Source organism: Phyllostomus discolor, chromosome X, assembly GCF_004126475.2.
Source record: "Phyllostomus discolor isolate MPI-MPIP mPhyDis1 chromosome X, mPhyDis1.pri.v3, whole genome shotgun sequence".
Lineage (NCBI taxonomy): Eukaryota > Metazoa > Chordata > Mammalia > Chiroptera > Phyllostomidae > Phyllostomus > Phyllostomus discolor.
The window spans coordinates 39,242,153-39,266,621 of NC_050198.1; the positions used below are offsets into that span (position 1 = coordinate 39,242,153).

The 24,469-nt window shown below is 52.0% G+C and overlaps 1 protein-coding gene and 1 pseudogene across 1 annotated transcript; one reads left to right on the plus strand and one right to left on the minus strand.

Moving 5' to 3' along the window:
* Positions 1 to 2,264: 2,264 nt before the first annotated feature.
* On the minus strand, positions 2,265 to 24,215 carry ABCD1 (ATP binding cassette subfamily D member 1). Its single transcript, XM_028522633.2, has 10 exons — positions 22,902 to 24,215; positions 19,883 to 20,063; positions 11,120 to 11,262; positions 10,853 to 11,027; positions 10,158 to 10,252; positions 7,334 to 7,479; positions 6,676 to 6,821; positions 4,120 to 4,204; positions 3,744 to 3,869; positions 2,265 to 3,553 (listed from the first exon to the last, which is right to left on the minus strand). Exons 1-10 carry the CDS (start codon positions 23,808 to 23,810, stop codon positions 3,346 to 3,348), a joined length of 2,214 nt encoding a protein of 737 aa, XP_028378434.1. The 5' UTR covers positions 23,811 to 24,215; the 3' UTR covers positions 2,265 to 3,345.
* On the plus strand, positions 15,598 to 16,227 carry LOC114504775 (annotated as a pseudogene).
* Positions 24,216 to 24,469: the final 254 nt, after the last annotated feature.

The following is a 24,469-nucleotide window of genomic DNA, read 5'->3' on the forward strand; positions in this document are numbered from 1 at the left end:
TTGTAAATTTAAATTTGCAAACATTTGGGAGAACTTAATTTTAGTTTTATTATTGATAAATAAGATTTTATTCTATCACAGCTTGGGTTCAGGATATGTACAATACCAATTCTTTTAGTATTTGTTGAGATTTGTTTTGTGGCTTGGGAAATGGTGAGTTACAGTAAATGTTTGAGGTGAACTTGATGAGTGTATAGCCTCTAGTTTTGGAATGTCCATTAATCAAGCTTGTTCATTTTCCCCTCCATTTTCTTACTAGTTTTGTCTATTTGAGCTGCCAATTGTAGTGAGAGGTGGTGTAATTTACTTCACTGAATTTACTGATTTATTATTTTTTCCTTTTATTGCTACTTTTTTTGTTTGATATACATTTGAGGCTCTGTCATTGGGTGCACACACATTCAGAATGGTTAATGCCCCAAATGAATTATTTCTTTAATCATTATGCAGTAACCTTTTTCACTCCTAATAATAATTTTTGCCCTGAGGTCTACATTGTCTTATATTAATTTCTCTTCACTAACTTCCTTTGGGATGGTATTTGCCAGTTTGTCTCTTTCCACACCTATCAATTAGGGGTTGGTGGCAGACCACAGAACCTCTAGCTATTTAAGCATTTTTTTTCTGAAAAAAAAAAAAAAGATTTATGATCAGGTAGGGATAACTTACACAATCTTGGGAAGAGATGGAAGAACAACTGCACAACTCCCCACCTTTCCATTCACCGCCTCTCTTGGAATCAGGAACAAATGTTAACCTCAAAATCTGGATAAAATGCAATCTATCTGCCCCACATCCCACAACTGCCATGAGACCAAGACTTTTCCCAGGCTGTCTACACAGATCTTCAACCAGCACCTGCCTCTCTGCTAGCCCGATGCCCCCTTGGAGGATCTCTGGGCTGGAGTTCATTCAGGCTGCAAACTCTCCTGGCTACTGCCTAGTCATTATTTCCCAGGGGGCTTCGGGCTGAGGCCCAGCAAGTGCTAACTGGCTGACAGCTTCTCTCCTACCTGACCCTCATTCAGTGAAGGGAGCCATCACCCACCAGGCCACACAAGCCAGAACCCAAGGGTCATCTTGACTTTACTCCCTCCCTCCCCCAGTGACTGACCACCCCCAGTCCTGTTGACTTTTTTCTAATCTCTCTCTAATCGGTCAGAGATTTCAGGCCTTGGCACATCTCGTCTGGGCTGTTTTAGGTGGTGTGTTCGCTCACCTATGCCCCCCTCTCTTCCCACTCTATTACTCATCAATCTGTCCTCCATCGTCAAGCAATCAATCATCAATCAATCACTGACCATCTATGTTTTGAGGTGAAACTCATATAACATAAAATTAACCCCTTTAAAGCACCCAATTCAGCGGCATTTAGTGCAGCCATCACCTCTATTGTTCCAGAACATTTTCATCATCCCAAAAGGAAATCTGGTACCCATCAGTGGTCATTCTCCATTGCCCACCTCCCTGGCCCCTGGCCCCCACTGACCTCCTTTCTCTCTGTGGATTTGCTTATTCTGGACATTTCAGAGGAATGGATTCATATGATTATGTCTTTTGTGACTGGCTCCTTCCACTTAGTCAGCATCATGTTTTTTCAGTTCACCCACATTATAGCAGGGTCAGAACTTCATTCTTTTTATAGTGGTGTGCCTCCTTCCAACCAATTCTCCACACAGCCTGCTTTAAGCACAACTTCATGTGGTTTCCATCCTGCTGAAAACTCTTCAATAGCTTCTTGTTGCCTTTGGAGTAAGTTCAGGCTCCTTAGGGTGGCCCTGGCCCCTACCTTCCACTGCATTCAGCATCAGTATCCTGCATCTTGCTTCCCATTTATTCCTGGTCCTTTGCACAAGCATTTCCTCTTCCTAGAAGATCCAGAAGCAATTCTTCCCCGCTGCCCCTTGCCAGGCTGGGTCAGGACATTTCCTCCTCCACGTTCCCTCAATCAGCCCACTTTGCAGTTCACTGGGTTTCCCATACTATCTCTCTGGAAGCTCCTTGTGCAGAGACCCAGCATTAGTCCTCTCCTCCCCACCCCAGCACTGGTTCCAGGCTTGGTCCAGAGTCCTGTTTGGGCTCAGCCAATATTTTCTTGAGATGCTGTTGCTGAATCTACCTCGTCACCAGCCACAGAATGTGCTGAGCTGTGCCTTCAGGTGGAGGGTGGGGGCTGAGATTATTCCTCCCCTCCCAGGCACAGTGCTTCCCATCCCTGTCTCACCCCCATGCCACTCCAGACAAAGAGGCCAGAAAGCAAGAATACACTTTTCATGGGAGGTTTTTACTGAGGGACTGAGGGAGGCTCCCTAGCCCGAGGGCTGAGCCTTCCCTTCCCCGAAAGGCACACAGCGGCAGTGGGGTCTCCCTCTTGGGCAGGAGCTAGCTTTGCAGAGACAGCTTCCCTGGCTGACCCCTCTTTGGCACTGAGCTGGGAACGCTGGTGCCCACACTCCTGGCAGCACAGAATCCATCTACCCTTCTGGCTGGCCTAGGCCCCCCTGGTGGCAGCTGGCAGTATAGGCTGGTGGAGTGACAGGCTGGCTGGGGCTGGCTCAGATGCTGGGTCACCTGTGAAAGGACTGCAGCCTGGGCTGCCTCCCCTGCTAGTGGGGTCCTCATATTGGCAATTGAGAAGGCTACAAACAGGGATCCAATAAATTAGCTTGTAGGGACCAAGAGGGAAAGGGACTACATTCTTATTATCGCTTACTAAGAAATGCTGTGCAATTCCTTTTTCCGAGAGCTCTTCCGGACAACTGGAGGGGAGAAGGGGTGTGGACAAGGCCCCAGTCTGTCCATAGGTCCTGTTTGGCCATTTCTATAGTAGGAAAGGTATCCAGTGGGATGGGAGCCTTGGTGGCCACTTGGGTGGTGGCAATAGAAGGATAGACCACAAGGTCTCTGAGGGACTGAAAAGGAGGAAATAAGGGGGGACTTCAGTCTCGGGAGGGCAGTATCCCACAAATGCTGAGGCTCAGTACAAACTGTCTGGTGGTGTGAGCTGGGGCTTCCCTCCTATCCCTCTTACCCTCCCCGAAGAAAAGAAAGGACTCAACTACCCTGCCCAGGTCAGTTATGATGGGGCAGGGGCAGGGTGGGCAGCAGGGTAGGACCTTCCATGTCTACTTTCTCAAGGGCTGGGGCATGAGGGTCAGGCATACCCTTTTGCCGGCAGTCCTCTAGGCAGGGTAGGCCTATGGCACGGAGGCCTGGGAGGAGGGCAAGTCATGCAGGGTGGGCCTGGGTGGAGGGGGAGTGGTAGGCAGGCACTGCTGTTTCCTTCATATGATCCGAGGGCTTGGGGAGGGGCAGAGGCTGAGGGCCCAGAGCCACGGCCCCCTGTCAGGTGGCAGCACCCTGCAGGACCTTGGGGCCTTGGCCCAGGATCTGGCAGAGCTCCTGCAGACGCCGCTGCATCTTGGGAATGCCTGCCAGTTGCTGCTCAAGCCGCTGCTTCTCCTCAGTCAAGCTCAGGCGGGTGGCAGAGTCCAGCTTCTCGAACTTCCAGCCGCCCTCCCCATCGAACTGCAGCAAGTGTGTGTGGTATTTCCTGGGCCAGGAGAGGGACAGGGACAGAGCTGCAGAGGCTGTTCATCAGGGGATGCATGCTGGGCCTCCCAGGGTCCTCTGCCCCTGCGATGGCAGTGCCATTTCCTTCCCAGCTGCAAAGCCACAAGGGTGTAGAATGCGGGAAGGGCACTCCCTCCCCCAGATTCCAGGCAGGAAGGGAGGGCACCTACCACAGGGAGGGCCGGTGGGTGATGGAAAGCAGAGCGATGCCTGCATCTTTGGCTGCCTGGAAGATCTTGCCTTCCACGTCGATGCTTACAGCGCTGGTACATTCATCCAGGAGGGCATACTTGGGCCTTGAGAGTAGGGACCAAGTGGACAAAGCTGTGGACCCTCCACTGCTGTGGACCTGGTCTGGCCCCCAAGCCCTCCTGCCCCGTGTGGCCCAGTCCCTGCTGGGGCCCAGATGGGGCCTCCTAATGGTACTGCCTTCCCCTAAGGAGGCCCCAGGGAGCATGCATGCTGAGCTGCCATGCTGTCTCTGCCTCTGGCTTGGAGAACCACCAGTGCCCGAGGGAGCCCTAGCACCCTGGACAGCCCACTCACTTGTGGTAGAACATGCGGGCCATGCCGATTCTCTGCTTCTCGCCCCCTGACAAAACATCCTTCCAGTCACATACGGCCTCCCAACCTAGGCAGGGAACAAGAGGATTCTTTTTAATTCAACAAGGGCCCAGGGGCACTGCGCATAATGGGCATGGTGGGTGGGGGCTGCGGAACAAGTGACAGTGGAAGACGGCAGCACATTTGACTCTGGAGAAGGTCAACTGCTGGCTATGTGTGCTGTGGGTACTTGTCTGACTATAGGTGACAGTTTAATAGTCAAAAAGAAGTTGAGACCAGAATTGTATTCCCTCCGGAAGATAATGTGGGAGCCCTAGCCTCTAGGACTTCAGGAGGTGACTGTACTTGGAGAAATGGTCTTCACAGAGGTGATTGAGTTAAAGTGAGGTCACTAGTGTGGGCCCTGATCCAATATAATGGGTGTCCTTATAAGAAGGGGAAATTTGCCCTCGCTGGTGTGGCTCAGTGGGTTGAGTGCTGGCCTGTGAACCCAAGGGTCACTGGTTCAATTCCCAGTCAGGGCATGCGCCTGGATTGCAGCCCAGGTCCCCAGTAGGGGGTGTGCAGGAGGCAACTGATTGATGTTTTTCTCCCTCCCTTTCCCACTCTCTAAAAATAAATAAATAAAATCTTAAAAAAAATAAAAATAAAAAGGGGAAATTTGGACACAAAGATATACATAGAGGAAAGATGATGTGAAGAGACATAAGGAAAAGAAGACACAAGGAGGGAGGCCTGGGACAGATTTTCCCTCAGAGCCCTCAGAAGGCGCCAACCCTGCCTGCATGTCGATTTTGGACTTTTGGCTTTCAGAGCTGGGGGTTAATACATTTCTGTTGTTTAAACTGCTCAGTCTGTGGTATGTTGTTACAGTAGCCACAGCAAACTCATACAGGACCTGACAGAGTGCCAATGAAGAGCCAGCCCCAGGAAGGTCGGAGTGGTATCTCCAGAAGGCTTCTCACCTCCAGTCACCAGGCCTTTGCATCATTGCTTTGTGCTAGACCCTTGGCATGGCTCAGGCAGCTGTTTGAATGAGCAGGTGTGTGGATGATTCACCAGAAATGGCTCCTTACCTCCTGCCACTCTGCTTTCCCACAGGACTAGAAGTTTTGGTAAGGTGCATGGTACCCTCAAAAAAAAAAAAACCCCCAAAACTATACTCCCTAGCTTGTCTTAAGGTATATAGCTATGTGACTGAATCCTGGCAAGTGGGGTTTAAGTGTTACACATGTGGCAGCTTCTGGAATTTTCTTTGAAAGAGAGATGGCATACTCTTTGCTCCTTCCCTTCACTTTCTCCATCCTATGGCCTGGGATATGATGTGATGGCCAGAACAGCCATCTCGGACCATGAGGTGACTTTGGGAACAGAGGTCACACAGAGCAGGGCCACCAACTGTGGCCTGCCTTCCTTGGGACTTTTATGTCACAGTAAGATAAACTTGCGAGTGATTTGAGCCACTGTGTGTTGGGGGGGGGGGTTCTGTTATTCACAAGCGAACTCAATGCTAATAGGTTGTGATAGTCAGCCTCAGGGGGCCCAGGCACTCAGGGGTGCCTGGAGGACAGGAGGCGTGCACTTCCAGGGGGAGGGTGGCTGAAGCAAAAGAGGTCTGGCCAAGGCAGGAGGAAGCTGGAGATGAAGCCTCTGTGTGACCGTGGCTGTGGCAACCAGGACTCCACTGCCTGCAGCCCTCTTGTAGTGCAGGCCGCAACACCTGGGAAGAGTCTGCAGGAGTGATTTCGCTTAATGCTGGTGCTGAGGGAGGGACTGCTACCTGTCCCCTTCTACAGGTGGAGGGAGGCTCAAGAGGTGAGGTCTTTGCTCAAAGTCTAGCTGCCCCTAAGTGGCAGAGGCAGCAGGCGGAACCCTGCCACCCGGATTTCACTGAGAAAATCCGCTCAGCCCTGCCCTGGGTTCTACCCTCTCCTCACTTTCAGGCCCAACAGGCATTTGCAGACAAACCAGGTAAGCCCCTGACCAATGCCTTCCCTTGCCACCAGCCTGCCCTTCCCTCCTCTCCTTTTCATGGGATGACACCTCCCAGGCTCGAGGCAGAGATCTGGTGTCCCCTTCACCTTTGCTCCTGCCTCCTGCCCTCCAGGCCAGCTGCGTTGACAGCTTGTGCTCACTCCTCCCGGGCTGCCCTGCCATGTCTACCTGAGGTCAGTCCTCTTGCTGAAATTCAAAAATGACCTGTAACTTCCTTGCCTAAAGCCTTCCAAGGGCTTCCTTCCCTGTCAGGGCCCTCCCTCCCCTCTACCTGCTCTCCCAGCCCCAGAGCCTGTCGTGAGCATCTCAGCTGACTATGTCCCCTGCCTGCAAACCTGGCCTCCCTTCCCTAGCACAGGCAGGCCACCTGAGCCACCTGCTTCCTGTCAGTCCTCCCTGTTAGGTGGGGACTCTTGGGGCACCTAGCACATCAGCCTCCTGGATGTTGGGGGCCAAGAGGGAGGCAGGGGCTGGGGTGGTAGCAGGTTGCTGGATGGATGGCTCACTCATTGGTGCTGAGAGGTGAGATGTCCCACCCCCTACCTCCTTCCCGCTGCAGGATGTGGTTCAGGTGCACGATGTCCAGAATGGCTTCCAGGTGCTGCTCTGAATAGCCCTTCCTTTGCATATCCTCCACTGAGTCAGGGTAGATCACCTGGTCACGCAAGGAGCCGACGGACATGTAGGGCCTATGGGAAAGCTGCATGTCCACCAAGGGAAGGGCTGGTGCTGCCGACGCCCTGTGCCATGAGCCCTGGCTGCCAGAGGTAGGGCCAACTCGAAGCCCATGGACCCCTGCTACAAAGTGCTCCAGGCAACGCTCACACCTGCCCATGCACACCAGACCCGTACACTTGCATGTGCACAGCACATACTCACCCTGCACGCATAGACATGCACGCGTGCACATAGACACATGTTCACATGCACACACACAGCATATACACAGACACATGCCCCCCCCCCCGCCCAGTGTGCACCCTCATGCATGCATACCAAACAGCTATAAAGTCACCAGGTGAGAGGGGACAGGAGGGGGGAGGCGGGGGTTCCATAGCCCCTCTGATTCTGGGGGCAGCATTTTGCTGTCCTCTCCTGAGGCCCCAAGTTCTGCCATCTCCTACCTGTCAGGTTCCACAGGTTGGAAGGGACAGGGGCAGAGCTGGGGGCCCTGGTTCCCTCCCTCTCCTGTCACACTCACCTCTGAGGGATGTAGAACATGCGCTGGGGTGGGGGCTTGTAGAGCACACCACCATATGTGGGCCAGAGCCCGCCAAGGATCCGGAACAGAGAACTCTTGCCACAGCCATTGGGGCCTGTGATAAGCAGGTGCATGCCATCTTCCACCTGTGGAGGCAGTGCCATGTACCCAGGGGGCGAGGGCCTCCTTCCTCTTACCTGTGGCCTTCCTGACAACTACCTACACCCAGATGCATGCTGGGACTGGTGGGTAGGCTCTCCTGGTCTCTTGGTAAGGGATCGAAGGGTCTGAGCAATGAGGTCCAACATTCAGAGCCCTAACCAAATGCATGTTTCAGTCTCTAGCCTGTCCCTTAAGGCCCCAGCACACACCAGAGTAGGGGGCCAGCAGGAGGAGGGCTTGTTCTGCCACAGCTGTGTGGTCAGCATCACCCTCCCTCCCACTTCACTGCCAGCCCAGGTTGTTTGGTCTCCCCAGCAGAACTGCTTTCCCTTTAGGGACTGCCCTGGGAAAGGTGCTTTCTTTAGAGTTCTAGGTGAACAGCAAAATTCAGCTGCCCTCCAAAGCCCTCCCCCCGCCCCCATGGATGCTAGGGTGCTTCAGAGATCCCACTGTGCTCCCCAGGCTCAGCATCAAGGGCCTCAGGCTCCTTGATTGGCCGATCACATGATATCCACTGGTTGGTGGAAAGTGTGTGGGAAGGAGGGGGTCAGAGGGCAGGGACACTGCTATCCTTGGGCCACCTACAAGCTTCTGAAGTCCTTTGAAGGTCTGCGAGTGACGCCCACATGACAAGTTCCCTGGCTTACTTCGGTCAGTGTTAGGGGTTGACCTGTGTCCCCCCAAATTCATGTGTTGGAGTCCTAACCCCCAGGACCTCAGCATGTGATCTTATTTGGAAATAGCCTTTGCAGATCTAATTAATTCAATTTAGATGAGGTCCTCCTGGAGTGTGATGACCCCTAATCCAAAGTGACTGGTGTCCTTATTTATAAAAAGGGGACATTTGGACACAGACCCGTGAACACAGGGAGAACGCCATGTGAAGGCAGGGGCTGGGATTGAAGCGAAGCCAAGGAACACGAGTGATGGCAGCAACCGCCAGAAGGTGGGATGGTCTGGGACGGATTCTCCCTCACTGCTCTTAGGTGACACCCTGGTCTGGACTTCTAGCCTCCAGCACTGGGAGACACTCTGCTTCCATCTTTTGAGCCCCTCGCTTTGTGGTCCTTTGTTAGGCTATAAACTCCCTTCGGTGGGGCCTGGGGCTCCTTCTGTCCAGGCGTGTGGGGGCTCTTCTGGTGACAGGCCCTGGGAGAGCTGTCTCAGCCCTTAGCCGGCACCATGGCTACCTGCCTCGTCTTCTTCCCTGTGTCTCTCCCGCTGTCCTTCTCACCCCACCATCTGGCCTACCATGGCTGGGAACTGCTCCCCTTCCCCAGCATCTCCCAGTCCCAGAGCCTAGTTCCACCACCAGCTCCACCAGGCCAGAACCCTGGCTCAGCCCCCCCATCCCTGCTCTTCCACCTCAGGCACCCCCTCCTGGCCTGGCCTTGCTTCCTACCTACCCGAGCCCCTGCTCACCAGGGTTTCCCAGCCTGCCTAGAAATTATCCACCTTGGATAAACCAGCCATTGGTGACTTCCTCTACATCCCAAGAGCGACCACTGTTAGGGACAATGGGGATCACACCACTGTCCTGTTGTTCCCAGCCTCCAACTGGCTCTCAGGGGCCATCTAAGCAGATCAAGGAAATGAGCCCCAGGCACTGGCCCTCTGCTCACCTCTTCCACTTACTCCCTGCCCGGCCATGGCTCCTGCTGACCTGCCTTTTCTGCCACTCTACTGCCTTTCCTCTGCCTGCCCTCTGTGAGAAGCCTTCTTCACCATGTTGTCCATCTGCCTGGAAGCTCCTGGATGAAGCTTCATCTGACCTCTGCTCCTTCCAGGGACAGTGAACACCCCTCCTATGGTCCCTGCTGGACCCTGCGTAGCTGTCTAACTGGAGACCTTTGTAACACTTTAGGGCCCTCTAAAGTGGGGCCTCCCAGAGGGCAGGGGGCTCCCTGATTTACCTCTGGGTTCCAGTGCCCAGCCTGGAGCTAAGAAAATACTGGTTGAATAAGTAAATGAATGAATGAACAAATGACTCTCTCTCACTTCTTTCCCGCCTTCCCCCCACCAGTCTCCCCTCCATTCCATTACTCTGCAACCAGAGCCCTGGTTGGGGACGCAGCTCACTGGTAGGTGTCAGCCACCAGGGCTTCCTTCCCACAGATGGCCTGTGTAGTGGCTGAGAGCCCTTCTGGGGGCCAGACTGCACCCAGCACACACACCTGCACTGGAGTCTTCTTGAAGTAGGTGGGTGGGACCCCAAGCCCAGGTCAGTGAAGGGCAGTCTCTTCTACCACAGTTGGACTTGAACCAGAGTCCCCAAGCTGTGGGTTTCTGTGGGACTGGGGCGGGGTAGGGGTGGGGCTGGCAATGATAGGGCCAGGAATCCTTGGGTGGCCCTTGGCCAATCCTGGTAATCTTGGGTCTCTTTTATCAGTTCTGTCTCCATTGCCCCACCACTCACAGGCAGAGATATGTTGGCCTTTCAGCTTGACCTTAGCTCACCTGCCACGTAGATCTTGGACAATGGCTGCTGACAGCGTGAGCCTCCTCAGGCTAGCCAGATTGGATGCCAAGGAAACAGACTTTGCAGATGTAATTAGTTCAGTTTGGATGAGGTCATCCTGGAGTATGATGACCCCTAATCCAAAGTGACTGGGGTCCTTATTTATAAAAAGGAGATGTTTGGACACAGAGCCACTCAACCTACCCTGATGTTAAGGCTGGCCACCACCACCTCTCCTGTGGGTGTGATGATGGGGATGTTGTCACAAATAATCCCCTGCTCTACATCCACCACTTGGCCTGGAGAGAGAACACAAGGAAGGAAGGGAGGGAGTAGCAGCACTCCCTTTGCCTTCTGGTAGGTTCCACATCCCTCCCCCCCGCCCCACCCCCAACAGCATGCCAGTGTGTGGTCCAAGGCCCCTTGGGAGTATAGTGGGTTTTTCTACAAGCGGACTCCTTCCCCCACTATTTGGTGTTGTGTTCTGGCTGGGGAGGGGCAAAGCCATGTATATGGCTTCTGGAATCCAAGGCATGGAGTCCACTCCTGCTCTGAAGCCCTCCCTTCCTGGCACCATCTTAGGGGGGGCTCAAACACTGTGGCCCCCCCTCCACAGCATCCTGGCCCCTACTGTAGCCTTTAACTTTCTCTTGCTGCCTGTATAGGCAAGTGACTCCCTCCATTCACGGATCCTTCTTTTGCAAAGAGAAATTCCCACCAGGGTACCTGGAAGGAACTGGGAAGTGAGTAGGTTCGCCAGCAGTGACTACTCTGGGAAGGAAGGCTGTGGAAGCCACAACTTGCCTGGGAAGCCCTCTCTGGGGGCACAGCTCAAAGATCCTGCCTTCTAGGTGGCAGGACAGGGACCAGTGGGGCCTCTCTAGGGAGGGTGCCCTTACCTCGGATCTGCAGGGGCCCCTCCACACGGACACCAGACCTGACCACAGCTCCGGACCCTGTCTGAGCATCCTTTGGCTCTAGCTCCCCAGGCCTCTTGAAACGGCAGTGCTGGACATCTTCAAATACCTGGAACATCTCATGTACCCGGGCTGTGTAGCCGGCCAGCTCTGTCACCTGTGGGAAGGGCAACCCTGGCTCAGCCCCTGCCATATGGGGGTGGGATGGAGGGCATGACAGGGGTGGATTCGTGGGGGTGGGCAGGGTACCTCCTTGTAGGATGACATGATCCGCTCAATGGCATCTGCAGCAGCTGTGAGGAGGTTTCGGGCAATGGTGAAGGCCTCTGTGCGTTCACTCACCAGCTCTTCCTCCTTCATCTCCAAGGCTGCCTTCTTCACAGCCTCTGAATCTGTGGAGCACAAGGGAGGGGAGGGGTGGGGATGGTGGAAAATTAAAACTGACCCCCTAGGGGCAAGATGAGTCTCTCCAGCAAATGGTACTGGGACAAATGGGTATCCATGTGCAAAAGAATGGCTTCTACCTCACACCACACACAAAAATAAATTCAAAGGGGAGCACTGACCTGTATACAAGGGCTAAGACTACAAAACTCTTAGAGAAGGCAGGGGTAAATCTTCATGACCTGGGATTAGATATGGCTCCTTAAATATGACATGAAAAACACAAGCAACAAAATAAAAACAGATAAATGATCTTCACCAAAATTTAAAACTTTGGGGCACCAAAGTAAACCATCAAGAAAGCAAAACAACAACTTACAGATTAGGAGAAAATATCTGGAAATCATATATCTGACAAGGATCTAGTATCCAGAATATATAAAGAACTTTTTAACTTTTTTCCCTCAATCCTTACCCAAGGACATGTTTATTGATTTTATAGAGAGAGGAAAGGAGGAGAGAGGGAGAGAAACATCAATGTGAGAGAGAAACATTGATCAGTTGCCTCCCGTATGCGCCCTGACCTGGGATCAAATCTGCAACCCAGGCATGTGCCCTGACTGGGAATCAAACCCACAACCTCTTTGGTATACAGGATGATGCTCCAACCAACTGAGACACCCCGCCAGGGTATAAAGAACTTTTTCAATTCAACGACAAAGTGAAAAACAACCTAATTAAACAATGGGCAAAATATCTTCATAGACATTTTTATTGGATATCTAAGATATACAAATGACTAATAAGCTCATGAAAAGATGTTCAGCATCAGTAGTCATCAGGGAAATGCAAATCAAAATCACAATGAGATACAACCTCACATCCACTAGGAGGACTATAATTAAAGAGATAACGAGCATTGGTGAGGAAGTGAAGAAATTGGACTCCTCAAACACTGCTGGTGGGGATGTAAAATGGTCCAGCCTCTGGGGAAAACAGTTTGACAGTTTCTCAGAAAGTTAAATAGAGTTACCATATGACCCCGCAATTCCACTCCTAGATATACATCCAGGGGAAACAAAGTATATGTCCACACAGAAATCTGCACACAAGTGATCATAGCACCATTTTCATAACAGCCAAAAAGTGCAAACAGCCCAAATGTCCACCAATGAATGGATAAAGAAATCGAGGCACACATAAACAATGGACTATTATTCAGCCACTAAAAGGAAGCACTGATTCATCCTACAACGTGCATGAACCTTGAAAACATTCTCCTGAGTGAAAGAAGCCAGGCACAAAGGGCCACATGTTGTGTGACTCCATTTATATGAGGTGTCCATAAGAGGCAAGTCCATAGTGATTCAGATTAGTGGGTGCCAGGAGCTGGCGGTGGGGTAGGGAGTGACTGCTAATGGGTCTAGGCTTTCTTTCTGGGATGATTAAAATGTTCTGGACTCAGATGCTGGTGATAGTTGCACAACTTTGTGAATATATTAAAAGCTACTGAATTGAATACTTTAAAAGCCTGGATTATATGGTATGTTAATTACATCTCAATAACATGGATAAAAAAATGAGCCACTCGGCATTTGGCTTTCTTTTTTGGCACACCCAGCTCCTTCTCCCTGGACTGCCCTTGCCCTGTGCCCTGTACTCTTCACAGCGCCCCCTCTGGGGCCACACCTGCACCTCATCCTCGGACGCCCAGAGCTATTGCACCCCTAAGCCTCTCATGCATGACTGTCCCCTTTCGGACCCGTACTACAGCCTCCATTTTTCCCTCACCTCCCTTGGTGGCATCCATGAGAACAGCCATTCTAGGTGTCCCAACTTCTCCTTGGAGCGTTCTCCTGTCTTGACTTGCTTTGCTGGCTCAGTCTAGACCCCGTGGTTGCTCACTTCAACCTTCTCTTGCCAATGGCCTTGACTTCCTTAACCCTTGGAAAACCCAGAGGGGCAGGGCTTTTACACAAGGGATGTTCCAGAAGTGGCAATGAGGAGCAAGGGGAATGCTGACTCTGAGGGTACTAGGTATGGGTGAGTGAGCAGTGAGCACTGGGGCTATCCAGGGGAAGCCAGGGCTCCCGAGGCTGAAGTAGTGGGCAGGGCTCTGCCCAAGGGCATATGTTGGTCAGAGGGAGAAGCCTCAGGGATATGGTGATAGTGGTGGGGTGGTAGGTCTTCTCAGGGCAGATGGTCTCCAGAGCAGCAAGGATGCAATGTGGGGTAGAGAGGGGATTCGATGGCTGGCTAGTGCACTTCACATCACCTTCTGGGGCCTGGTCCAGGTATCCAGGGAACTGGGTCGGGGAGTTGGTCATTGATCCTGTCAGTCTAACGTCCTGGGCCTTCTTTCCCACTGTGTCCCCAGGGACACAGCCCATAATAGAAGGGGGACACAAACCCTCTTCCCAGGGTGTCTTGAGAGCTAGACAGTGACTGCGTATAAAATAAAAGGTATCTCGCTGGACACAGGATAAACTGCCCTTGGGCAGCCAAGACCAGGGCTCCAGAGTAGGACTCACAGCAGCTGTTTGCAGCAAGGCTGCCCCTCCCGAGTCCTCCAGCTTTGCAGGGCCGACAGGCAAGTAGCACAAAGGTATCTAAATCTTCCCCAGTTGATAAATGCCTGTATCTTCCCATTGGCTCCCAGTGATCTCAACCTCCTTGAAGCACCTAGAGCAGAGACAAAAGTCCCTACCCTCATTGATCTCTCAGTTTAAAGAGGCAGAGACACTATAAACCAGAGAGATACGTGGAATGGATAGGGTATTCAGTGCTTGGGAGAGCAGAGAGGTGGAGAAGGGGAAGAGAGAGAGAGGCAGGGTGAGGGGCAGGGCAGGCCTCATCTAGAGGGTGCCTGTGAGCAAAAGTCTGATAGAAAGAGGGTGGGACCTCAGAGGAAAAAGCATTCCTGGCAGTGGGGGCAGCACGTGCAAAAGCCCTGAGTTAGAAGCCTGCCTGGTGTTCTGGGGGATAACAGGAAGCCGTATTAGGATGATCACTTAGTAAGTTATATAATGTCTACTCACTGGGGTGTACACCTGCAACTAATATAACATTGTATGTCAACTGTAACTGAAAAATAAAAAATGATTACAAAAATAACAAGGAGGCCAGTAAGAAGGAAGTGGAATGAGCAAGGGAGATAGGAGAATTTCACATTTTCACCAGTAACTGACTATAAAAGCTATGAGGCTGGGGACAGGAGCTCATGCTTCTTAAATCACCCATGAAACCTGGCACCCCAGAGGATCCAGAAAGTCCTAGGCCTTCAGAGGAGGGGGAGGCCTCAGGCACTAGGCAGGGCGAGCTGCACTGAGTGCTAGGAGCAGAGGGAAGTGCCTGCAGGCAGTTGCTCACAGAATCCATAGGTCTGTTTCCTCATGGGTCTTTCCCCATGCTCTAGGCCACGTACTACGCGGACTGGGTCTGGCACCTGTGCCTAAATCAAAGCCACTCTTTTTGTACGTCCATTGGTGGAAAGTAACTATCCCCCTCCAATCAGATCCTTCCTTTTGGGGGCCACCCAGGGAGGGGCGGACAGCTGAGGATATGGAAGCCCCAAAGTAGAGCCACCAATAGGGAGAGAATCAGAGAGACTTCTAAAACAAGTCAGGCTCTCTCTCTATACATAACTGAAAACCCTCTTACTACCAAACTGCATAAAGTAGAACACCTTTGAAAGCAGAGCTGCGCTTGTCGGAAAGCAAGGCAAATTCCCAGGAGCCCACAGAGAAGCGTGCAGCTAGGCACACCAGTGAAGTCCCTAGAGACCGAGGAGACAGGTCTTATAGCCAGAGCTCTAGGTGCAGGGAACAAAAGGTCACCTCTAAGAATTGGTAATTATGTGTCTGGGGTTTAAGTGAATACTACGTCCAAGATCAGGAACCCCTCCTTCACAGACTGAGAAGTGAACATGAAAATGGCCTCCAAGGGGTTAATTACCAGGAGTTCTTGGCCAAAACAAAAGCCAGTATGCACTGGGGCATTGCATCCTCCTGTTAGGCCGATAGGGTTCCCAAGAAAGTCTGGTTGGGAAACCTGCAAGGAAGGAACTCAGCATGGGTGAAGACTGGCAGATGGAATATCAAGCTGGCTTAGACCCCCAAGAATTCAGAGAGCCCAACAGCAGGACAGAGGCTGTAGAATAAGTATGATTCCTATGACACACAGCAGGAAAGGAACAGTCAAAAGATGAGAAAATCAGACACCTGCCAAAACAATTTGAAATTTCTATTTGAAAATGAAAATTTCTATTTGAAAGAGAATCAGATAGAACTTGAAATATAGCCACTGAAAATTTTTACAAAGTTGGGGAGGAGAGCATAAGACTCAATATGGAAAATCATGAACCAGTTGATACTGCCAAGGAAAAAGAAATTTTTGATATCGTAACCAGAAAAATGAATCAACTTCCAGAAGCAGAAAGGAATCTACTTGAGCATGGATCAACATATATTGGACGTAATGCTACTCTCTGTGGCCTAATAGCAAACAGTCTTTTTCGGCACATCTTAAATGTGACATGGGCTCGTATAGCAGCTGCTTTATCAATGGCAGTGATCCCATCTTTGACAGCAGACATATCTTATAAGGGTTTTATAAGTTTACCATTGAATACAGGTGAATTGAATTGTAAAACCTGCACCATAACACGAGGGGGATTGGTGGGACTTCTGTTTGGTGGCCTGTACCATTTTCTTCGCTATACCTGTGAATGGTGGCCCAGCCACCAGGTATGCCTTAGCCCTGCTACCAGAGAAAGGAAACATCAACCTACGGGATTGGAATTTCTGAGCCTGTCTTTAGAAAGATGTTATTTGCTATTTTGCTCCAGACTGGATTTGCAGTGTACCTTGGTTCTAGACAATATAAACTACTTATAAAGGCTCTTTGGTTACCTGAGCATGGCCTAGGAATTCAGTGATTGTTAAGCAAGTTTGTACACAAAAATAAAACTGTAAAAATAAGCAAACATTTTAAATTAAAAAATTCAAATTAGACTTAGCTGAAGAGAAAACTGGTGAATGAGTAAGCATGAGGACCTGAAGAAATCTCCCAGGATTCAGCACAGATGGTGCTAGATGGGAAATAGTGAAAAGAGTGGAAGAGCCACAGAGGAGAGAGTGAGACATCCAGCAGGAGTTCCAGAAGGAATGAAGGAAAGAACAAGAGTGAGTCAATATTTGAAAAAATAATAGCTGAGAATTTTTCTGAATGATTAAAAAATTTGAATATTTGAAGGCCATACAAGTCTCAGGCAAAATAAACACAAAACCCACCAGTTAACACTTTCAGGTGAAACAGCAGAATACCAGAGAAAGAAAAGTCTAAAAGCAGGACTTCCAGCCAAGATGGACGCATAGCTAGATACATTTTTGCCTCCTTGCACAACCAAAAGGGTAACAACAAATTTAAAAACAAAAAACAACCAGAAATGCCAGAAAACCAAACTGTATGGAAGTCTGACAACCAAGGAGTTAAAGAAGAAACACTCATTTAGACAGGTATGAGGGGCGGAGAGGACAGCAGCAAGGCAGCAGCTGGAGGACCAGGGCAGGCAAGGAGGCGGCTGGGGGAGCAGGCGGTCCCACATTTGCATGTGGATAAACCAGGAGGAACAACTGGAGAGTGAGACAGACCACACAACCCAGGGTTCCAATGGAGGGAAATAAAGCCTCAAAACCTTTGACTGAAAAATCCTGTGGGTGTTGTGGTGGCAGGAGAAGCTCCCAGCCTCACAGGAGAGTTCATTGGAGAGACCCACAGGGTCCCAGAAAGTACACAAAACCACTCACCCAGGAATCAGCACCGGAAGGGCCCAATTTGCTTGTAGGAAGTGGGGGAAGTGAGTGAAAGCTGGCTGAGTGCCAAGGAAGCTGCCTTCCTCTCAGACCCTTCCCCCACATACAGCACCACAACGCAACGATGTGGGTGCCCTGCCCTGGAGAATACCAAAGGCTCTGCCACTTACTACATAGCAGGCACACTGAGACAAAGAAATATGGTCCAAATGAAAGAACAGATCAAAGCTCCAGAAAGAATTATAACTAAGCAACTAGGACATAGGTAATCTATCAGATGCAGAGTTCAAAACACTGGTAATAAAGATGCTCACAGATATGATTGAGTACAGAAGCAAAATAAAGGAAGAAGTAAAGGCTATGCAAAGTAAAATAAAGGAATATGTGAAGAGAAGAAAACTGGGACTGAAAACCAATGATTTGGGATAGGAGGAAGAAATAAGCATTCAACCAAAACACAATGAAAAAACAAAAATTCAAAAAAGTGAGGAGAGGCTTAGGAACCTCCAAGACAACTTTAAATGTTCCAACATCTGAATCATAGGGGTGCCAGAAGGAGAAGAGGAAGAGCAAGAAATTGAAAACTTATTTGAAAAAATAATGGAGAACTTCCCCAATCTGGCAAAGGAAATAGACTTTCAGGAAATCCAGGAAGCTCAGAGTCCTGAAGAAGTTGGACCCAAGGAAGCACACACTAAGGTTCATCATAATTACATTACCCAAGATGATAGATAAGAAGACAATCTTAAAAGCAGCAAGAGGAAAGGAGGCAGTTAACTATAAAGGAGTTTTCGTAAGACTATCAGCTGATTTCTCAAAAGAAACCTTGCAGGCAAGAAGGGGCTGGAAAGAAGTATTCCAAGTCATGAAAGGCAAGGACCTACACCCAAGATTACTCTATCCAGCAAAGCTATCATTTAGAATGGAAGGGCAGATTAAGTGCTTCCCAGATAAGGCCAATTAAAGGAGTTCATCATCACCAGGCCCTTATTGCATGAAACGTTAAAGGAACTTACCGAAGAAAAAGAAGATGATCAAAACTATGAACACCAAAGTGATAATAAACTCACAACTATCAACAACTGAACCTAAAAAACAAACAAACAAACACCCCCCCAATGAACTAACCAAACAACTAAAACAGGAACAGATTCACAGAAATAGAGATCACATGGAGGGTTATCAGTGGAGAGGGGGAGGGGGGGAATGGGGGAAAAGGTAGAGGGAATAAGAAGAATAAATGGTAGGTACAAAATAGACACGGGGAGGCTAAGAATAGTATGGGAAATGGAAAAGCCAAAGAGCTTATATGTGTGACCCATGGACATGAACTAAGGTGGGTTACTGCTGATGGGATGTGGGGTACAGGGCAGAGGGGACTAAAGGAGAGAAGAAAATGGGACAACTGTAATAGCATAATCAATAAAATATATATAAAAAAAGAAAAAAAAAGGAAAAGTCTAAAAGTAACCAGAGAGACAATCCAGGCTGCTGAGTGGAGTTAGCTGATAACAGATTTTCCAGCAGAGACAATGAAATATTGTTAGAGGGCTGACAGCAAATGACCTGGACTCCCACATCCAACTATATTTTAGTTCAGGAAAAAGGGTAAAATGAAGACATTTTAAGTAAACAAAATAATTGTGAAGTGCCCATGATGAAAGCCTTGCAGAAAGAACTGCTGAACGATGTCTATCTGGAGGCAGGTAACTAGGCTGCAGGAAAGGACTGGTGAGCAGGGAAATTGGTAAACATGGGGATGAATTTAAACATGCACTGGCTTGATAAAGCAATAGTCAAGTATGAAAACATGGGAAAGCAAAGGCGACACTGGGCTACACCAACACATCAGCTGGGGCTGGTCCTCGTGTTAGTCTCCTAAGGGCCAGGAGGAGGAGGAGCCATCAATTAACCTAGACCAGCGATTTCAACCTTCTTCATCTCATGGCACACATAAACTAATGACTAAAATTCTGCTGCACACCAAACAATGTATTTTTTTCCTGATCTGACAAAAAATCTGGTATAACTTTGACTCATTCACACTGTACAGCTATGGTTGTGTTGGCTATTGTCATCTTTTAAAATTTGACAGTCTAAGGGAAAAGAGGTCGGTGTCCCTGACTAAATAGTCAGGTACCGCGTGTTTGAAAAACTCTTGCAGCACACCAGTGTGCCTCTGACGGCACACCAGGGTACCTGGGCACACAGGTTGAAAATCGCTGACCTAGACTGTTGTCAGTGAGCACGCAAGTTAACCTCTGAAAGGGCAACCATGAAAAGACTGCAAATAGAATGAATATGTTGCAAGCCAGTAGAAGAACAAAATGGGAATGCTGATGATCCAATCACTATAGTAACAGGCAGAACAGGCTTCCCAATCCTCCCAGGCCTTAGGGCAGAAGTCTCTAGCCTCTGCAACCTACAGGAGTTGTTTGAGGCCTAGGAAAGCCAAGGCCTGGGGATAAAGAGGCTCGCTCAAGGTACTTCCTCATCCTCTCACTTTGGAGTCACAGCTGGGCTGAGGACAGACACAGCTGGGTGAGGGGACATGTGGTGTTCCTGAGTTGAAGTCCCTGGGCCCAGCTGAATGGCATCAAGAGCGTGAGATGCTGTAAAGGGGAGACTCATGCAGAATGGAAGGCAGCGAGGGAGAGTGAGCTGTGGTGATCTCTAGGAAGTCAGCCAGGCCTCAAGGCCTCAGCAATGGAAGGGGCAGATGGGCCAGCCGAGCATCGGGCCCTCTGGAGCTGAGCATCCAGTGGGACAGGAGGACAGGGCCTTGCCCCTGTCCCCTGGGGGTGCTGACTCTCACCTGACTCTGAGTAGCCGGTGGCGGTGATTATGGGGACGGCCACCATGAGCAGGCCTGAGGCGCTCCATACATACTTCATGAGGAATTGCTCCAGCATGACATACCACAGGCGCTCCAGCAAGATGAGGTTGATCTGTGAAGCCAGGGCCTTGTAGGAGTGCTGCAGCAGGGCCAGCTCCACCTGCCAAGGAGGGGTGACAGAGAAAGCCTGAGAAGCCTTGTGGTAACTAACGTGGGGGCAAAGCAAGAGGCCCTAAGCGCCAAACCTACTCACGCCATGCCATCTGATGGCCAGGATAAGGTTGAGAGATGGGGGTTATGACTGGGTCATGTTTACAGTGGACAAGTCTCAAACTTGGGGTTGGGGGCAGTATGGGATTGTCTGAAGTCATGGCACTGAGGTACAGGGGTGGTGAAGAAGGAACTCACTCTGGTCCCCCATTTCCACTACCTCTATTGTTGGGAAGCTCACCATGCCCTCTCTTTGCCCTGGGCAGCTTCTGAACATTGGCCAAGGATAGGCACCTTGCTTGTTTCTTTGGACAACTGCTGGGGGGCTAACATGAACTCAGTAAAGGGCAGTGCAGGAAAGAAAAAGGCAGTATTTTATTTTGAAGAACTTGGCTCAACAGTCTACTTGGGCCCTGACTCCTGTTGCCTTCCCCAGGGATCCTCTGGCTGAGAAACTTCCACTGCATTCTCCCCCTGACACTTGCAGGGCATGCTCCCAAACCAGCCTAATGGGCAGCACCCGTGCCCAAGCCTGGCTCTCGCCTCTTTGGGCCAGCTGACTCCAGTGGGATGCACCTCCCCTCCTCCTTCCTGCATTGGCCATCACCTGCCATCTCAGAATGGGTACAGGCTTGGAGAAGAGAGCAGGAAAGGGAGTGGGAGAGAAAGAGGCTCTCCCATGGCAGCAGCATCCAGATAAGCAGAGGGGCTGGAGGTGTCAGGAAGTGGTCACGGCAAGGTCGTGGATTTCTTGGCTCACTACAGGAGTGTGTATTCCAGCTCTGCCTTCCCACCCCGGACTGACAACAGCTGCCCAGCCAGACACCATTCCCTTTGCCGATTGCTTTTGCACCTGACTCTCCACTTGATTCTCACCCCATGCCACCCCACCTGTGTGCCCATTTCCATTGTATATAGGACACTACAGAAGCCTGGAGAGGCAGTGACCTGCCCAAGCTCACACAGCCAGAAGGTAGCAAGAGGTGTGGAATTTGGACTACACTGGCAGAGCCATCAGGAGAACCAAATTTTTCTAAATGATGCTTTGACTTATTTTTCTAAATGATGCTTTGACTTATTAAACCTGTTGCTCTGAAGCCAACAAGAGGTTGTGTGTATGTATGTGTCTAAATAACCCTCCTCGTTGAAATCTCAGTTTGAAAAGAATACTCTGCTGTCTGTCTGCCAGCCAGCCAATCACTTCTGCCCTAACCTGTTAGTCTGAGCCTGGGCCAGTGTCCACTGGGACACCAGCCAGTGGGACTGGGGTGAGCCACATGCCTGCACAATAAGGAAAATCAACCCACCCATGGGGGTCTGTCATCCCATGCTGCTTTCTAGCCCTTCGGCCAAGGCCTAAAGAGACAGGCTGTGGATGCACACAGCCCCCCACATTGAACCCTCCTGGTGAACATAATACTTCCCGAAGTCAGCCCAGAGGAAGTCCTTCAAAGAGCCAGTGATATCTCTTCTGCTCTCACCATACAGGTCCTCCGCGTCCTGTGGCTCTGCCTCAAACCCAATCTCCTGTTCCTGAAGTGAGCACGCCTCCTCTGAGCACCCTGGCAATCCTGACTCGTGCTGGGAGTTGGCAGGAGTGCCGGCTGAGGCTGACAATGTAGCTGCGGGTAATGTGCCAAGCGCCTCACCCAAGGCCACGGCTGCCTGCCAAGGCCCTGCAGCCCGGCGTGTGCGAGAGGAGGAGAGGGGGTTGCAGCTGCAGACTAGCAGCTTTTTTCCTGATCTGGAGTCCAATGCACAGCCAGTGAGACAAGGTCCAGGGGCAAGAGGCCACCTGATCCATGGAGGACACATAGGCCTTCAGGAGGTGGAGGCCATGCACCCCTCCCCAGGAGAAGTACTCGGAACTGAAACCAAAGTTGCAGGGGAGCTAGGCAGCGGGCTGAAGGCAGCTGCAACCCCAGGCACGAGGAAGGGGAGGGGCTGGGGAGAGATAAAGGGAGCATTGGCCTGGAGTAACCTTCTCCAGCACCAAGCTCTGGGCCCTGGCTGCCCCGGCCTCCACCTCCACCCCTGCCCTGGCCCTCTGGGGAGCTGAGCCCTGGGACCCAGGCGGAAGGTCGGCCACAAGGGGCCAGAGGGGCTAGGGTGGCCTCTGGGTGGGCAGGAAGTGCGTCCCGACAAGGTGGCGGCAGGGGCCCAGCTTCCCTGGCTCAGGGCCTCAGGGAGGCAGCCTTGCCGGCCCTCAAGCTCAGGCAGAGAAGCCACTGACCCAGAGTGCTGAGTGCTGCCACTGCTGCGGCTGCGCTGGGTCCTGCTTGTTAACCTCCGCTTGGGCTGAGTCATGGCCATAATGCCTGCCTGGCCAGCCAGCTCGGCTGGACGCCGGCCTTCAAAGGGCCCTGGGGCCCAGGAGGAGCCAGGCAGCAGGCCACATCCCACTCCCTGCTCCCAGGCAGTAGAAGCCACCTTCCAGCTGACTGCAGGAATGGGGTGAGCCAGGAGCTCTAGCATCTGAAACCGCTAGGATCCTCAGCTCCAAGCAGCTCCAAGGCCAGACAGCCTTACTCAGGAGAGGAAGCAGAAGTGGCCTGGAACGTGCAGGCAGCCAGCCCATGGCGGTCCCCACCCAGCCTTCCTGCTTCTCCATTTCTGTGCCTAAGTCTGGGCTGCCCAGGGCCCTGGCTGTCCCCAGCCTCCCTCTCCTGTGGCCTGCCCATGCCTCTGGTACCAACCCCAGCCAGCCCTGGGCTTTCCCCACCATTCACAATTGCCTGTTCCTGGGCTACAAGCTTTCCTTCATGCTCAACACCTCAACCTGCCCCACCTCATGGCCCCCATAGAAGGCAATCTCCTCTGAGTTGGCCACCACGCGAGAGTGCATGTAGCGCAGCTCCCCCTTCCGCCGTGCCTCCTCTGCCACCAGCTCCCCAAACTTGGGTGAGAAGGCTCGAAGCACGTTAGCTGTGAGAAACACCACCAGGCCAGCAATGGCCGAGGGCCAGGCTGTGCCAGCCCCACGGGAGCGGGCTGTTCGAAGAAGGGTGTAGGCAGTCACAGCCACATCCAGGAGTGGCTTGGTCAGGTTGGAGTAGAGGTGAGCCACGGAGGCAGCAAAGGCCACCACATCCTCTGTCAGGGACTGGTCAGGGTTGCGAAGCCGGCCATCCATGTTGCTGACTCGGTAGTAGGTCTGCTGGGAGAAATAGAGGCTGTAGGCATGGGCCACTAGACGGCTTCGGAAAGAGAGGGCCAGTTGGCCCTCCAGGTAGCGGATGGCACTGTTGATAAAGGTGGCTGGGAGGGCGATGAGGAGCCACTGCAGAAGCTGCCAACCAAAGGCCTGGGGGTCCTTGCGCACGATGCAGCGGGCCAGCCGTCCATCCAGGCGGGCCACGTATACTGACAGGAAAGTCCGGCTCACCAGGGCAGCTGAGTGCAGCGCCAGCAACCCAGTCTCCCGGCACAGGATCCTGGGGAAGAGCAGCCGTAGGAGCCACAAGAGTCGCTGCAAGAACACTCGGTTCACACCTGCCTTGGCTGCCGTGGCCGAAGTGGCCCCAGAGGCATCCTGGGTGGACTCCCCTGCAGGCACTTGAGGGCTTCTGGATGGAGCCAGGCACTGCCGCACCAGGGGGTAGATTTTGTGGGCTCCATAGGCCGTGAGGGCCAGGACCACAGCTGTGCGCTTCAACGTGGTCACCCGCGAAGGCCGGGGGGTAGAGAGCACCGGCATATCACTTGGGCTGGATGCACAGGGCTGGGACGGGTATCTCAGCCAGCAGTCGAGGCAGGTGGCTGGAAGGGTTGTTGCTCTGACCCAGCTCCTTGTCTAGGCAACTGGAAACCTTGCAGTGGTCCCTGAGACTGTTGCTCTAGGCCACTGGGCCGGTGCTGGGGCCCCTGGTGCGACGGGCTCAGGTCCCTCCAGTGTCACGGTCTCTTCAGGCAGTGGAGGTACAGGAACTTAGCAGTCTCCTAGCCTCTGGGGTCAGAACCTCGAGAGGGCTCGGGCAGACAGGGCGTCTCTTCTTCTCCACGTTCTCCTCTTACCCTGGTGGCGCCCCTCCCCGGGGCACCAGGCGCGTCCGTCCTCTCCACAGCCTTGCTGAAGCGACAGTGACTCCGCCACCCGCCCAGAATCCCCACCCACCCACCCCTCCCCAGGGGCGAGTCGGTGGAAGGGGAGGAGGCGGAGGAGGGGCGGGAGGCGGAACCCCGGCGCACCGCGCCCCACCCCGTTCTCGCCCCATGGTCGGACCCCGCCCCCTCCCTGGACCACAGAGACGTAGGAGGACCTCGCGGGCTAGACAAGCTGCCCCCTCGTCTTCCCGCCAAGGACTCGCCCCGCCTCCCTGCGCACCCAAAGCTCCATTTCGGTCTCAGTCCTAAGCG